At 33.3% G+C, this 17,564-nt stretch overlaps 1 protein-coding gene across 4 annotated transcripts; it reads right to left on the reverse strand.

Moving 5' to 3' along the window:
* Positions 1-603: 603 nt before the first annotated feature.
* LOC122408306 (sodium- and chloride-dependent glycine transporter 1) lies at positions 604-10,339 on the reverse strand. Of its 4 annotated transcripts, none has more exons than XM_043415015.1 (15): positions 9,812-9,951; positions 8,489-9,708; positions 8,291-8,422; positions 8,059-8,213; positions 6,773-6,855; positions 6,570-6,702; positions 6,367-6,501; positions 6,178-6,281; positions 5,966-6,090; positions 5,795-5,907; positions 5,582-5,710; positions 5,388-5,487; positions 5,215-5,315; positions 949-1,101; positions 604-865 (listed from the first exon to the last, which is right to left on the reverse strand). In XM_043415015.1, exons 3-15 carry the CDS (start codon positions 8,394-8,396, stop codon positions 707-709), a joined length of 1,596 nt encoding a protein of 531 aa, XP_043270950.1. In that variant the 5' UTR covers positions 8,397-8,422; positions 8,489-9,708; positions 9,812-9,951; the 3' UTR covers positions 604-706. The 4 variants fall into 4 exon arrangements, with proteins under 4 accessions (XP_043270950.1, XP_043270951.1, XP_043270952.1 ...); XM_043415016.1 differs by having other exon boundaries at positions 8,489-8,588; positions 9,812-9,949; XM_043415017.1 differs by lacking the exon at positions 9,812-9,951 and having other exon boundaries at positions 8,489-8,588; positions 9,493-9,702.
* Between the last annotated feature and the right edge of the window lie 7,225 nt (positions 10,340-17,564).

Genomic DNA, 17,564 nt, shown 5'->3' on the forward strand with positions numbered 1-17,564 from the left:
GCTGACGTTTTTCAGAGCGATGATCGACACGTTGAAAAATCATCAAAACTTTACCTACACTAATTGTGATAGTTGCCAATCACTGGCCACATCCTATTTTCTGAAGATCGATAGCTTACATTCGTCGTAGTCTGCGGGGTACATTTAAAATTATTTTATCCTGACAATACGATATTTTGTACTTACGCATATTTTATATGTTGAGTTTCCCACCATCGCAACGGCTTATCATAGGGATCGATACAGGACGTGAAAATAACGGGATTCTCCTTTTTTTTGGTTTTCATCGTGTTTATTCGGTGTCTTGGTCTACTGTTGATTGCCGGAATAACTTCACTGGAGTTCTTATTTTTTTGAGATCGCATTTTATAGAGAACGAAACTTTAAGCTACAATGGAGTAAATGCCAGCTTAGTACAAGAGTGCACTGAATCCTGAGTTACGATTTGACTAGGAATTTTGAATGACCGATAATATTTTTTTGTTGGTTATATTTTTTTCTCGATCTTTTTTGACACTGAAAAAATGACGCTATTGCCTAACGTTGTTATTTTATGAAATAAATGAACGTTTGTACGAAAACAACAAGAATAATTCATCGAACTGTATTCGACTACTTTATTCGTTGTTATATACGGAGTTTTATATCTGTGTACACCCATGATACTAATCCAGAAGGTCAATTTTCAGAAGTATTATTCTTTGTCTCACAGATTCGTCACGTTAACTGAACTCAAGACAGATGACGTGGAGCTTGGATTTCTTTCATCACAATATTTTTTCCAAGCTTCTCGATCTGGGTGTTTTTGAGGCCCCCAGTCAGCAGTCGAATGTATCCCCACCGCTAATCGATTCCTGAAGCTCCCCTGTTTCGAAACAAGTTTTTTTTTTTATTAATAAATCGTTCTTTACTTTTGAAACTCAAATGGTATCAATGATTTTTATTGACCTTAGTTGAACAGAAATGATATAGGATGTAGCCAGGGATGAAAATCATGCTGGTAACACAGGAACACCAGCCGATGCCTGCAGCCCAATCGGGTAACTCAACTCCACTGTAAGTCACTTTTGTGTTGAAAATTATTGCGGTGGAAAATATGCACTGCGAACAAAAAATCATTATTAATATTCTTGCTACTATGCTTAACAGAATTATTACGATTCTCACACAGTTACACTTCAAGATTATCATATACACCTTTCGATAATTGATCTGAAATTTATAATGTACGAAACAAAGAACAAGTATCGAATGAAAAATTCTGTGTCTCTTTTTGTCAATTGAAAGAAAATTCTGAATTCTTAATTTGGTTGCAGTCATTTGGATTTTAAGCTGTTCATCATAATTTTTGGCAAAAAATAAATGGAAATTTTCACTGATAAATATGCAGAGAGCTTTTCAACCGATCGCCAATGCTATTATTTTGATCTTACACACTGTTGAAACAATGATAACGACGTGCATCGGGGAAAAGTCTCTTACGAGAAAACTTTCTACAGCGCTTATGTATCTGTAGACGGTAACCTATCAGTGATAACATGTAAGTGGTTTATTCGTATGCTTCTATCGAAAAAATAATGATCACTCCAAATAAGAATTTTATTTATCATCGATTGATTCACAATTTGGAGTGACGGATGGGTCAGAAATGAAAAACAATATTTTTTAAAAAATATTGTGATTGTACGATCTATTGATGTATGTATGATTTATAACAAATACAGCAATCGTTAAAAAATCTCAACCACCCGTCCTGAATTATTTTTTATTCTGGTTCATAAAGTTAAGAGCATTTAGAAAAATCTTACGGTGCTACCGGCATAGACAGTGTAAGTTACACATTTTTTTGTTGAGTAACATAATCAAAACTGACTAGAATTGACTGTAGAAAAAAGTCCTTAGGTATACTCATGTATGCGGAGTTCTTGAAATTAGATTTTTCGAACCTTTTTAAATTTTTATAGTTCCGTTTTGAATCCAGAACTCGATCTTTATTCCATCATTTTGTCGTATAACCTTTATTTTTGCAGTTTAGAATATATATCGAAATGATATTACGATTAACTTGTGAATGAACTAGCCTAGTGTAAAACTTGAAAAAAAACTCAATTCGATTTTTTTTCCATATATATGGATATATTTTTTTGAATAACTTGCGAAATCTTTAAATTTCATTGACAGTAAAAGTAAAATATATATCCTGACGACAACAATTCAGAAAAAATAATACTGAGCATTAGGGTGGCCCTTAATATGGGTAAAAAAAAATTGATCGCGCCGCCCCCCAAAACGATTCCAAATGATAACAAAAAAAATCTACGCAAAGCCGCAACTATGTCCGGTGAGAGGAACACGTGCTTGTAAGCATGAACTTGGATTCAAATATCAATTTTTCTGCATGATTGGAGAAATTTCGGTTTTTTAAATCTGATTTATGTGTCAATGTTTTTTTTCCTATTTTCCAAAGCTATTGTATATTAGTATTCAATATCCAGATCAAATAATAAGGTCTTCCATACTACACTAACGAAAAAAAATTAAAGGATCAAAAGATTTTTCCGAATTTTTAGTGATTTTTCAAAATGTTGTATTTCAGTGAAAAATGGTCGTATCGGGGTCTAAAAAAAACGCATTTTGAAGCTTTAAGTTTCTAATTTCAAAATCTTATGACGAAAAAAATGCAGAGTTACATGTTCTGCGCAATTTTGAGAAAAAGTGCGTGAAAAAAATTTGCAAATTTTTATGCTTTTTTATCAATTCCACAAGCGTAGATTTATTTTTTTCAACTAAGCCATGGTATGGACCGGATAGCTGGTTTATTCAGCTTCAATTTGCTTTTTTAAAAACTTGGGTAGAACGATTTTTTGCTGAGATGTTGAACTTTGAATTAAGGAGGTTGAAGCGTATCTTATGTTAAAACTATTTTCCAACTTTGCACATTAAAATTTTTTAAACAGAAACCTTAAGACAGTATTAAACTTCTGGCGGGATATGCCGATGATTCACCGTCGTGAAATTAAGATATTTATTGTTGAAGTTAGCAATTTTTTGAAGCCTTCCATAAGAGCCCATGTTTAACCTTGTCATTTTCAACAATGAATATCTCGATTACCAGACGGTGAAACCTCTCCAAATTTTTCACACATAATTAAGCGCTATTCAAGAAGATTCAGAGAAATTTTCAATTCATTAATTTGGAATAATAAAATCTAATGTATTTTTCGTATGATGTCCCATATATTAAGAAGAACTCTTTTATCTTTGATCGACGACATCTCGGTAACCAATGGTCGCACAGGAAATTCAAGGGCCGTTCTGAAAACTGGAATGAATATCCTACAAGGTTCCGTTGCGATCTTGAAGATGAAATTTTTCTTTCATCCTTGTCGTGAATTTAAAAAAATAGGAAAAGTAATTTATGGTTTTTCAGAAAGTCAATAGCCAAATTTCCAATAATCATGAAATGACTGATGTTGAGTATGCCATTTACAGCTGAATATACCCCCAAAAACCCTGCGAAGTTACATTTCGATCTAACCAATCGTTTCTTCGTTGCAACCGGTCAAACATTAAACAAATTTAAGGGTCACGTTTTTTACGTTAAACGAATCATGATCATGACAAAAATGAAAAAAAAAATTTCTAAGTTTTTTCTCCATTTTTCCCATAAATAAGGTTGAAATATACAAAAGAAAATTCCGAAAGTTTTTGATGAAAATTGATTTTTTTCTTAAGGCTTCCAACAACGAGGGCTTCTGAAAAACTATAAATTACCTTTTTTTTCCTATTTTTTTAAATTCACGACAAGGATGGAATAAAAAATTCATCTTCAAGATTGCAACGGAACCTTGTAGGACATTCATCCCAGTTTTCCAGAACTGCCCTTGAATTTCCTGTGCGACCATTGGTTGCCGAGATATCGTCGATCAAAGACAAAAGAGTTCTTGATTCAAAGTTCAACTTCTCAGCAAAAAATGGTCCTACCCAAGTTTTAAAAAAAGCAAATTGAAGCTTAATAAACCAGCTATCCGGTCCATACTTCGTTTCGGTCCATGGCTTAGTTGAAACAAATAAATCTACGCTTGTGGAATTGATAAAAAGCATAAAAATTTGCTGTTTTTTTCTCTCACTTTTTCTCAAAATTGCGCAGAACATGTAGCTCTGCATTTTTTCGTCATAAGATCTTGAAATTAGAAACTTGAAGCTTCAAAATGGGTTTTTTTAGACCTCGATACGATCATTTTTCACTGAAATACAACATTTTAAAAAATTACTAAATCATCTAGAAAAATTGATATTTAAATCCAAGTTCATGCTTACAGGCACGTCTTCCTCTTACCGGACATAGCTACGGCTTTGCGTAGATTTTTTTTCATCATTTGGAACCGTTTTGGGGGGCGGCGCGATCAATTTTTTTTTACCCAGCATATTAAGGGCAACCCTACTGAGCATAACAATATTCATAACTACTCAATACAAAAACATTTTTAAATTGAATAAAATTTTCTTAATTGAATAATTCAAAAACTTGTGATGCATGAATAAAAATAGAAAGCTAAGAATAAAAACATATCATTTTTACGCTCGCGCACCGAGATATACATTAATGCATCGCATCCATTCTATCGATTGATTAAATTCTATTGACCTTATCCATTCCATCAATTTATGCAAGCATTAACTCCACGATCAGCCGACATGAAATTTCTGTTCACCTTCCACACCAACCACGGATTTATTACATTTACCTTAAGTACGATTCCTCCCTTATCGTTTGTGGATTGCGAAATTTTGCACCCCATCATCGATCCATGCCTTACAATTTATCAACGGTGCACTCTCTCCTACTCACCTTCTGGACAATACATGCCAAACTATTCAATTTCTATTTCAATCATTTTAATATAGTAGCTGTGGAATATAGCAATGTTCGTTTATGATGGAACTACAAATTTTCGAAACTTGGCGTCCTATTTGCCCACCATAAAAATTTCCACCAGTATATTTTTATCCATCAGTATTTGTTGGTAAACATTCCAATATTTCAGTATCATAAATATAGCTCGTAATAGGGTTAGTTGGCATTGAAGAAAAGCGAACGTCTGAGCCTACACTGAAGTATTTTTTACCCTGCCAAGTGACAATTTGATGAAAAATGTGTCCGAATAGATAAAAGTAAAAACCCCGTGGACATAAATTACATCATAAACTTACGATCAGGATTATTGGAGTCACGTATTTCCAGGCAAAAGGCCACCAGGGATGAAGTTTTTTGCCTAGCATAAATTCAACGTCGCGTACAAAGTTATCACATCCTTGAAAAGATAATGCACAGTCATATTGTGAAAACGTTTTAACCGATAGTTGGGCTGAAATCAATTAATTACCATAAATCCACCCAACGATTATAACTTCGATGATACAGATGGAAATGACGGAAATGGAAGCAGCGTACCAGTCAAAAATTTGTAGTATGTACATTCCACCCTTCAATGAAAAAATAAAATGAAATAAATTGTATGTAATGCCTCGCGTTGAAAATGCGAAGTAAAAAAAAAACTAAAATTTTTATTAACATTACATTCGTCACGTAAACGATCGACCCAAGAAATAGTACGAACATGGATAGCATAGCAACGAGCTTTTTCCGCTTTCTGAGACTTGGATATGCATCCGTCACACTCGATATGATAGCCTCAATTTGTACAAACTAAATTTTTGGAGAAGAATAGTATTATTATAAGGTGTAAAGAAAAATAAGTATATGTTTATTACTTTAAAAAACAAAACTCACGCAACTGTCCATTCCTAAGAAGTAGAGCATAGTAAAGAAAAGAATAGACCATAATTGTGGCCATGGTAACATCGCTATAGCTTCCGGATAAGTTTCAAAAGCCAGTGATGGCCCTGTTAAAAAATGTTCATCCATCATTTCATGTGACATACCGATTGAACTTAGACTTACCGCCCGTTGCTACGACAGAAACCGGGAGTCCTGTTTGTTTTGCCATAAACCCTAGAACGGAAAAAACAACGAATCCAGCGAATATACTCGTCCCGCAGTTCAAAATCGGTATTAGGATAGAATCCCTAAAACGTTCGTACATTTTCAATATATGCCAACGTTGAATTTATCAAAGTCCCGCAGATATGCTATCTCAACTGAAAGTGACTCACAGTCTGTTGTCGTTTCGAAATTGGTTGTAACTCGCCATATTGACTATGCCACCCCAACCAGGTCCAAGAGAGAAAAATATCTGTACAGCTGCGTCAGCCCAGACCTGGCAAAATAGCAAAGTCACAAACATTTAGAATGTGTAACTAGACATGATTATATATTTATTAATTGATATTTTTAAATATTACTCGTAAATTCGTTAGCTCAGACCACTTTGGATTAATATAAAAGAGAATTCCATCCATTGCACCAGGTAGCGTGACTCCTCGTATAAAGAGAACAAAAAGGACGAGAAACGGAAAAGTTGCAGTAAAATAAACCACCTATGGAAGAAGTTTTATTGTGATCGAATTATTTGTCATGATTTAAATGAGTAATATCAATTACTTACTTTCCCGACACTTTTGACACCATTGCTGATGCACAAGTAGATAACGATCCAAGAGATGAGGTTGCAGGTAAAAAGGGGCCAAACAATTCCTCCAATTTCATGAACTCCTTCCGATATTTCTAGTACATGATTGCTATGGAAACAATGCATAATATCAATCATTTGTTTGCATCTTTGCAGTAACTAAATAAAATAGAAAATACCTGAAGAATTCTTCGGCTGGCGTTCTGACTCTTTGAAAAAGTGCTGTTTTATCTGATGCATTGAGAAATGCGCCATCGTTGATCTGAAGATCAATCATTAAAAGTAACAAACGTCTCTGACATAAAAGAAATGATTCTGTTCTGGAGCTGGAAACTCCATGTGAATTTTAAGAAAGAAAAATATTTCCGTAATGAGAGTTTGCATATTTTTAGGTTCTAAAAAAAAAAGAATATACATTCCGAATTCACAGGGTTACATTTTGATAGATATACACCAGAATTTTGATATGTGAATGCTTTTGTATTTTGTAACAAGTACTCCAGTTGAAGTAGGAATGTCGCAAAAAAGAGTTGAATTTCAAAAAGAGTCATGCGACACGCGACTAGCTTTTGTTAATAAAGGAATTTCAGGTAGCGCAACCATTTTTCATTCCAATAGGTAAGAACTTTTCTGTTTACATTCGTCGAATTCCAATTATTGGTTGGGGAATGCCGATTGGGCGTTCTATTTTGTACTAGAAAGGTGTGAGTCATACGTACACCCTCTCCTCTTTTCGGTTCTTTACATTTCCAAATTTTTCTATTCTTTTTACGAAACGTACAAAAATTGTATTTTCGCAAATATTTTGTACTCATTTTTCAAACTTGTTCCAATAGGTGTAAAAAGTATGCCACATTTTTTTCAATTCTCTTCTTCCTAAAATCTTTTTTTGACAATGTTTTCTCTTCGCGTCATTCCATTTCATTTCGATTGAAATAAAACGCGCCTATATTTAAACTTTCATAAAATATGGAGACTTGTTATTTGAACTGTCTGCTAAAATTTATTTACTATGAAATATCAAATAGAACCACAAACTTATGTTGTTTGCAAGGTTCGTCATGAACGAACATTTTATAAAGCATCGACCTGTGTCATATTTTAATTTTTTCTTTGATATTTTAATGATATGCCAATACTGTCAACTTTTTTCATTACATTGTTCTTTTTTTCCGCGAACATAAATAAATTACTGTATGAAATGAAAATAAAGCTGAGAAAACCTTAAAATCAAATAGACATAAATTTAAAAAACGAATTCATTTCAAACGGAAATACGGACTACGAACATAAGATAGAAATTTGACCGCATATTGGGTATTATTTTGAGTTTTGATTCAGCACTGACTTGCAGAATATATTCCTGAATCATTTCCCTAATAATTCAAGGGGGGATTCTCGCCCCTTCCTCGACAAAGCAGAAATCCCTATTTGGCTTTCCCATTCTACGAAGATATTCTCATACCTTGATGCACTGGTCGGTATTCCAAGGATTATTGCAATCTTCCCAAGGAAGTTTGCTCCTAAATGACATCGAGAGAAAGACGATAGGATACGAGATGATCACGTTGTAATACATAGTACAAATAATGTTGACAATCACGATGGCAAATCCCGCTCCTATAAAATTATTCTGCGTTTATTTTTAGATATCCCAACGTATCGCCATACAGTTTTGACATTAAGCTTTGACGCACCCTTGAACAATGGACTCATCCGGAACATCGTTATGCATCCTGTCCCAGCAAATTGTCCCCAGCATGATTCCAGAAAAAAGAGAGGTATGCCGCAAAGGAAGAGCATCAACAGATAAGGTACCAGGAATGCACCTGTGGATGAGCCGTTTTTTATCAATACACACGCGCGCGCACATCCGCACACATGGAGGCACATACCCAGCTTGTATTCAAGTCACTCTTCCGAGCTTTTCATTCTAAATTATGCATGCCAAATTTCGCATCGTTTAAGCAGGAATAGCCGTTAATGTTTTTTTAACTGAAAACAAAAATTTTTGATGTTTAATGTCTAACAGGTTCGATACCAGACCTTAAGATATGACTCTTTTTACTAGCAAATATGTATTTTTTTAAATTTAAATGTTTTTACGAAGGATACAGCATACAGCATTTTTGAACACTTGTAGTAGAAAGTATAAAAAGACCCAATAGATACGTTGTCATTTCGATGGAATACGGTATGCTCCTTCCTTGATTACTTTTCAGTGTGCCATCATTTGAATCCCTTCAATTTATATTTTTTGTATCAGAAGATAAATATATAGTACCAGCATCGAAAAACAGCAGAGTAGTTTGTTAGTGACGTAGTGTTTAAGGCCATTTTTCATGGCCAATGAATAATATACTAACAGCACGCTCAGTCGGAAACATTCAATCAAGACCTCAAAGAGCCTCAATTGTTAAAACCCTCTTGCCTCTTTTTCTCTCTCTATACCGGAAATTGTTTCAACACCAATATAAAAAGTCACATACATGTGGCTACAATATAGAGGAAAAAGTGAAAGGTATTAACGAGTAATATACTATGATCTTTCCTTTTCAGTACCGTAATTTTCTATTTCCGTTAACGCTTGTTAATGAAAGTTTATTGATATATGAGTATCACTACGAATTTGGACGAACTTTTATGGAATGATCAAGTAATAATTAGGAATAATTATCTGCGATAGCCTCTTTAGTCTGATCGTTATCATGAGATTGGAACAAGGCCACATCTCAAGTTGAGAGTTCTCGCGTGGCAATTCTAATTGATGAATTACTCTGACACGAGGAAGTGTAAGGAGATGCTAAATACAACGCGTATTTCGTCAAGCTGAAAGAGTTCGGTCGTTTAAGAGGGGCAAGAGGTTTGAATGAAAAGTGCGACACACATATGCACATACAGAAATACAACTGTATATCTTGCGAAGAGACGTCCTCTATTCTATAAAATTCCCACCGGCGTAATTCCTCAGGTTACGTGATTTGCTATACATGGGTTGCCTTGAATTATAACAGAATTTAAGCGGTGACGTCTAATGAAATTCGTCTCTGCATCAGATTAGTCGAATGATCCATCATTATTGGAATGACATGCGAAGTACTCCAAAAGTTTTTAACTGCTTTGAAAATAATTCGATTAGTTAAAAAAAAAAGAACATGGAAAGCAGAAATAATAGCAAAAATAATTGTGCAATTATGCCAATCAATGGATCTTCTCACCTCCACCATTTCTGTAGCATAAGTATGGGAATCTCCAGACGTTTCCAATACCGATAGCATAACCAGCGCATGACAGAATGAATTCAGTCTTACTAGCCCACGAGCCTCGTTCAGGAATTTTTGATTCATCTATTATGCATTTTTCCTTTTCAACCGTCATTCTGTACTGGTATTTCTGCTCGTTGACAAATTAATTATTCTTCCGTTCGTATTGACTATCTAATGGTACTTCTGTGTTCAGTTCCGTAATATTGGGGAAAAAAGAGAATGCAGGGTGAGTTGTGTTTTGATAATCGAACCTGGCTACAATTTGACTTCATTGATCTAAAATGTATCACTTCCTTTTAAAAACAACTTTTATCGCGCACACATTACATTTTCATATTTTTTGGAGCTGTGTTTTGTATCTCTAGATGAGAATTTTCCTGAGCACAAACGCTATGTTTCTTTGATTTAGCAACTAATTTCGTAGTTACGAGGAAGGGTCCGAATCACATACAGGAACATTCACGACTGCCTCGGATGACATACGTGGTCCAGTGCCTCGTAGGACTCCCCGTACAACCGCGTAAGCACCACCGTAACTCGTCTCAACATATAAATAGACCGTGATGACACTGATTATGCTGATGGGCTCAGACAAAGTTATATATATTTCGTTTCTCATGCAGGATTAAATGTATATACATATAAAAGTGAGTCTATCTAATGCAGCATGGATCACAATGCTGGGTAGCTTAATCGTTGCTTGTAAAAGCCTGCAACTGTTACGATAAGTTGATAATGACGATGTTATTACACATTCATCACGTGATATTAGCCTCATCGTTTTCTTATTTTTTCCCTTTAATTGGTGGCAGAATTTCAATTGGATCGAAGTCAGGGAATCTTTGAAGACCGAATCCAATCTATGGGCATTTAGAATTTGTTAAAAATTTTCTAGCCACATATGTAAAAATTGTGCAAAAATTCAGACTTTGTAAAAAACGGAGTTTCTCTTAAATGGTGACTATTCGAGCATTCATTTCCATCAATACTTGCTATATAATTTAGATAAAGCTATGTAGACAAAGCAGGTATGAATGAGTTAGGAATTCATTGAGCAACTTGATATTTCTTCGAGTTTTTCTTTGACTATATTCTTCGAGTTTTCTGAATATTTTATAAAGAACGATTTCATCGTACGTCGATTACCGTGATTTCATCTCACGTTCGGTATTTATTGAAGCCCCAGAGTATAATTCACATTCCTTCAAATCTCTGGGCTGTTTAGAAAATACATAACATTTCCTGATAACACGCTACTGATCCGCTCAGAAAAGATAGGATTCGAAGGTGGAAATGTTTTCTACAAAAGTTGTGCACCAACAAAGTGAAAAGTATACTAAAATGCAAAGTTTCTGTGCATTTCTTGAGCGAATGAATTATATTAATTGATTTGTGAGTTTTAAATCAGTCCGTCGCTAGTTTAAAAAAAATTACATACAATATACAAAAAGAAATCGTTATTCAACTGCAAGTAATCTTTACACTATCAATGTTCCATGATTGATCGTATAGATAACAATAGGAGACACAAAATGTGAGGCAATCGTTCTTCGTTGTATTAATAAATAAAAAAACCTTTCAACAAAAAACATTCCACTCGAATTCGAGTTTAAAAAAAAAAATTTGTTGGTTGCTGAATAATGAATATTTCGCAAGTATTCATAGATTCTTTTCATGGCATTTCGCTGAATCAATCAACACACAAAACAACTGAATATCTCATTTTTCGCACTGTCTGAGTCTATCGTTAAATCAGAATAATTACGTGTATTGTAAAATTTTTCGGAACCGTAGTGGGCTCTAAAATTTTGGACTCATTTTGCTCAAGTGATTGCTGTTTACGAAGGTTCTTTGACGATTTTATTCCACGAGTTGAAACATTATGGACATAGATCTGCCTGGGAAGAACACCCGCAGGGAATGGTGTTGCCGAGTTGTCTTCTGTTTCCCCAACCGTCCATGAAAAATCCTGTGATCTGTCTGCCCAAGACATATTTTTGAGAACACACCTGAACTCACATATAACTGCTCGGTCCTTTACTACCAAATTTAAATCGCTTTGGCTTCCTTTCTTGTAATCGGTTGGAAACTGAAATTTTTTTATTAAAAACATGAATTGAAAAATAGTTGAATATTGAATATTTGTACGAATGTGAATAATGAATACAATAACTGTCATTTCATGACATTCGTGTCCGGTATGAAACTGCAATTTTCCAAAACTAATAATTACTCACCAAAGTCAAAAATGACTTCAGAGAGCTCATTGGTATATCAAATTTATGTGAATAAAATTTTCTAAAAAAGTTTTCGGGATGTATAACCAAAACAAATTTTTTTAACCCTGTTGACCGTTTTAAAGAAAAAAATTGGGAAAACTTTTTCACCGTTAGTTATCTCATGATGACTCATGGACCGTTTACGCTAAAAAAAATGTCGAGTATCGATCATAAAACTAAACACTCGAAGCTACAATTGGTTTTCGTTAAATTTTTCATGCCACAATTTTTCTCTGTGTTACAGTCTGTTGAAATCACCCAAAAATTTGGAATTTTTTCATTTTTTCTTAATTGTTGTGGCTGGCATATTTTCATGGAACTCAATTCAATCGATACCTTTTTATGAAGTACGATTCCAACTTTTCAGGCAGATTGACTTATTTTTGCATAGTTATTTGACTTTTCCGCGTAATTTTTTTCAGAGGGATTATCTTTTTACATTTTGTGATGATTTCTTTCTAAAAAGGATTGTTGTGAGAGTATATCATGGAATGGAATGTACTGGAACTCATGATTTTTTTTAATGGAATTTTACATGGTGAGTATTAAGTGAAATACTGCTGTTTCTCATAAAGCAAAGTACTTTAGTGTCCCCCCTTCGATTTCGATTATTTTTTTTTCTACTTTATAGTTCATCGAAATATAAGAGAAACATATTTTTTTATCGGCTTAAAGTTATTTTTAAGATGATGGATCAGTCGGTAATCACACCTCGAATTTTTGAAATTGAAACTCTTTGATATCGTTCGTCCGATTAAAATAATCAAAATGTCATCGTACGCAGCACGATCGCAAAAATCCGATGACATTATTATTTTTTCCATCAGACGAACGATGAGGAAAAATTTCCTTTTCAAAATTTGCAGCTATCTCTCTCGCACTCACGGTTGTGATTACCGACTAATCCATCATCTTAAGGGGTAAAATCGACCCCCAAAGTTGGGCATTTTGAGATCGAAATCGACTCCAATGTCGTTTGTTTCATTGAAATCGAATCATAATTTTTGTTAGATTGACCAAAATTTCAAATAGCTCAAATCTGAAGTTTATAAACTTTGAATGATAATATGGAAAGAGATCAATTCGACTGAAGCTTAGAATGTTGAAAATAAATAAAGCAGAAATTTCAAGATTCGAAGCACGTTTATATCAAAAATAAAATGTATCGCCCATAGAACAGCGAGTAAAATATCGATTTCCTGAAAATTCGCTATTCTGCATATCTAAGTTTTATAGGCTGAAAAATTCACTTTCAATTTTTGCTATTCTATTTTGTGGTCTGTCTATAAAAAAACTATTCCCCATTTCGAATTCAAAAATATGAACTTTTGACATTCGTATGGTCTGTTAAAATTGCATGCGAAATGCAAACTATCGAAATATATATTTTCGAGTAAATACGAATAACAGCACGAATGCTGTTGAAAAATTGGAGACAAGTACATTTATGTTTTATGCCACCTGGACCCAGTGAATGGGGTCTCAGTGAAATCCCATGTGACACTCGTGTAGTTCAAAACACAGATGCACGATGATTTATAAGAAGTTGTTCGGTCTATTCTCTCGAATCTTGCTTCAAATGGGCAATTCATTAGTGAATGTTATAAAAAAACCATTCCAAACGTAATGAATAAAAAAAATGAATTTTCTGAATCTTGATAATGTATGAAAAACGTTTGATTCAAAGGAACAAAACGTTGTCAAATAAATGCAAAAGTGACGAGTACATCGGATGACGAATGAAAAAAATTCAAAACATAATGGTATGTAAAAAAAATTACGAAACCAACTGTAAATAATTTCAACAAAACAATTAAGAAAAGCTTTCACAAATCATGAAAAAACATTATATTAAAAAAAATATAAATCCATAAATATATTGTAAAGGAAAAAAAAATTCAAATAGAACGTAAGTAATTCATGCCAACGGGAAGCATCCGGAACTTGAGAAAGTTCTGGTTAATCAAAAAAGTTACCATCTGAGTTACATGCAGCACTAGAATTTATAACATCAATCGGAGAATGAGTATTTTATTAGTATATAATCCACAATTTTTCACAATATGAAATTGTTCTGAGAAGCGTTCAAATCCAAAAAAAAAATCAGGATCCCCTGGTATTCACAATATTCGACATCGATTTCGTATCGGTACAAATTATGTTTAAATATGTATTAAAAATACTTGTCTGGCCCATCACTGTTCATTCAAATAGCTCATTCAAATAAAAATCAAACTAGACGTTAATTCATGCGTTATTTTTATGAAACTAGCATTAAGAGGATGGATCAATCGGTATATCGCAACCGTGAGTGCGAGAGAGATAGCTGCAAATTTCTAAATCAAAATTCTTTGACACAGTTTGACCGATTAAAAAAAGGCTCTGTCAGTCGATTTTTGCCATCGTTCTGCGTAGGCTGACAGAGCCTTTTTTTAATCGGTCAAAGCGTGTCAGAGAATTTCAATTTCAAAAATTCCAAGTGAGGTTAGTCGACTGATCCATACTCTTAACGCTGATGTTACACGTCCACTTGAATTTGGACATCATTCCACATATGCTCGGTGGCAACTATCTCTTCGTAACAATTCGGGACAACGAATAAACAAAACCATTGCAACGGATAAAAGGTTTACCTTTCGATATATCGAAATTTTTTTCTTCAAGAAAGGGGGAATAGTAATTCACTAGGGAATCACTTTTCATCGAATTTCCAGACACTTATTCATTAATTCACAATAATATCTTTTGTATATTGCAGAAAAATTTGTTTGCATTTTTTCTATAATGAATGCAATTAAGTTAAAGTAACTACTGTAGTGCATGCTAGTCAAATGAGTGCTAAATTTTCAAAACACTTTTAGACCAAGTTAAACGTACCGATTAAACGCATTATTAGTGGATTTGTATTACAGTATATTTTATTAAAAAGTAAAAATATGAAAAACGATATTTTTACAAAACAATCAACTGATAAATGCAAATTTCCACGATGACACATTTTCACTGGTATTTTTCAAAGAATTATCTGCGTTTTCGGACTGATTTTATTGCAACAAGTCTCATTTTATTCCTTAACTGATTATTTACGAATTCTCCGTATAGTTTTTTTTTTTTTAATTTAATCGTTTCACTGTTGCAGCTAATTGTTCATTAAGCGAAGAAACTTTTTCATTTATAATTTCTGAAGGAATGAAATTAAAGAAAAAATCTACGTAGTGAATTCGTAGAGGATCAGCTAAGTTACAAAATGAGACTTGGTGCAATAAAATCGGTTAAAAAATACAGATAATTCTTTGAAAAATACCTGTGAAAATGTGTTGTCATGGAAATTTGCAGTTATCAGTTGATAGTTTTGCAAAACTATCATTTTTAATATTTTTTCACGTTAATCAAATATGCATGAATGCATAGCTATTAACAGTAAATTTAATCGATACGATAAAATTGGTCTAAAAGCGTTTTGAAAATTTAGCACTCATTTGACTAGCATGCAGTACAGGAATTACCTTAAAATCTCTAGGAGGTCATTTTCTCTATTCCCTCTGTATGCATACAAATGATCCATCAGATGTAGAAGAGTCCTGATTTTTATTTGAATGAAAAGTGATGGGTCAGACAAGTTCTTTTAACACATATTTAAACATAATTTGTACCGATACGAAATCGACGTCGAATATTGTGAATACCAGGGGATCCTGATTTTTTTTTTTTGGATTTGAACGCTTCTCAGAACAATTTCATATTGTGAAAAATTGTGGATTATATACTAATAAAATACTCATTCTCCGATTGATGTTATAAATTCTAGTGCTACATGTAACTCAGATGGTAACTTTTTTGATTAACCAGAACTTTCTCAAGTTCCGGATGCTTCCCGTTGGCATGAATTTCTTACGTTCTATTTGAATTTTTTTTTCCTTTACAATATATTTATGGATTTATATTTTTTTTAATATAATGTTTTTTCATGATTTGTGAAAGCTTTTCTTAATTGTTTTGTTGAAATTATTTACAGTTGGTTTCGTAATTTTTTTTACATACCATTATGTTTTGAATTTTTTTCATTAGTCATCCAATGTACTCGTCACTTTTGCATTTATTTGACAACGTTTTGTTCCTTTGAATCAAACGTTTTTCATACATTACCAAGATTTAGAAAATTCATTTTTTTTATTCATTACGTTTGGAATGGTTTTTTTATAACCTTCAGTAATGAATTGCCCATTTGAAGCAAGTTTCGAGAGAATAGATCGAACAATTTCTTATAAATCATCGTGCATCATCTGTGTTTTGAACTACACGAGTGTCACATGGGGTTTCATTTATTAGACTACTGTCCAGGTGGCCTAAAACATACATGTACTTGTCTCCAATTTTTCAACAGCATTCGTGCTGTTACTTATGACTAAAGGTTATAAAAAAAAAACCATTTCAAACGCAATGAATAAAAAAATGAATCTGTTAAATCATGGTAATGCGTGAAAAACGTTTGGTTCAAAGGAACAAAACGTGGTCAAATAAATGCAAAAGTGACGAGTACATCGGATGACGAGTGAAAAAAATTCAAAACATAATGGTATGTAAAAAAAATTACGAAACCAACTGTAAATAATTTTAACAAAACAATTAAGAAAAGCTTTCACAAATCATGAAAAAATATTATATTAAAAAATATACAAATCTGTAGTTATATTGTAAAGGAAAAAAAAAATTCAAATAGGACGTGAGAAATTCATTCTTACGGGAAGCACCCGGAACTTGAGAAAGTTCAAGTGAATCAAAAAAGTTACCATCTGAGTTATGTGCAGCACTACAATTTATGGCATCAATCGGAGGATAAGTATTTTATTAGTATATAATACATAATTATTCACAATATGAAATTGTTCTGAGAAACGTTCAAATCCAAAAAAAAATCGCATCGAAGGTAAAAGTCATTTGTTACTCTATGGTGGCAGAGACTTACTTAGAAGAAAATCGATTCTTCTCAGACTTTCAGGATCCCCTGGTATTCACAATATTCGACGTCGATTTCGTATCGGTACAAATTATGTTTAAATATGTGCTAAAAGTACTTGTCCGGCCCATCACTTTTCATTCAAATTGCTCATTCAAATAAAAATCGAGGCTCTTTTAGATCTGATGGATCACATCTATGCGTACAGAGGGAAACAGAGGGAATTTGAAAAATTACCTCCAAGAGATTTTAACTTAATTGCATTCATTATAAAAAAATGCAAACAAATTTTTCTGTAATATCCAAGAGATATTATTGTGTATTTATGAAAAGGTATCCTTCGCACGATAAGCATTGTCCAGCCTCCAAATTAACTCCCCAGTTTATATTGAAATGACGGCAATTTTTACTACACATTTTCTTCTTCAAACGAATTTTATTCGTTATAGCAACTAATCTATTCTATTAC

The sequence above is a fragment of the Venturia canescens genome, chromosome 3 (assembly GCF_019457755.1).
Source record: "Venturia canescens isolate UGA chromosome 3, ASM1945775v1, whole genome shotgun sequence".
Taxonomy (NCBI): Eukaryota; Metazoa; Arthropoda; class Insecta; order Hymenoptera; family Ichneumonidae; genus Venturia; species Venturia canescens.

Excerpts from the sequence above, each read along its gene's own strand:
- LOC122408306 (XM_043415014.1), bottom strand. The coding sequence starts at position 9,971 with ATGACGGTTGAAAAGGAAAAATGCATAATAGATGAATCAAAAATTCCT. Across the intron at positions 6,856-8,058 it reads ATACCGACCAGTGCATCAAG|ATCAACGATGGCGCATTTCT; the intron begins GTATGAGAATAT and ends ATTGATCTTCAG. Across the intron at positions 5,488-5,581 it reads CGATCGTTTACGTGACGAAT|GGTGGAATGTACATACTACA; the intron begins GTAATGTTAATA and ends TTTTCATTGAAG.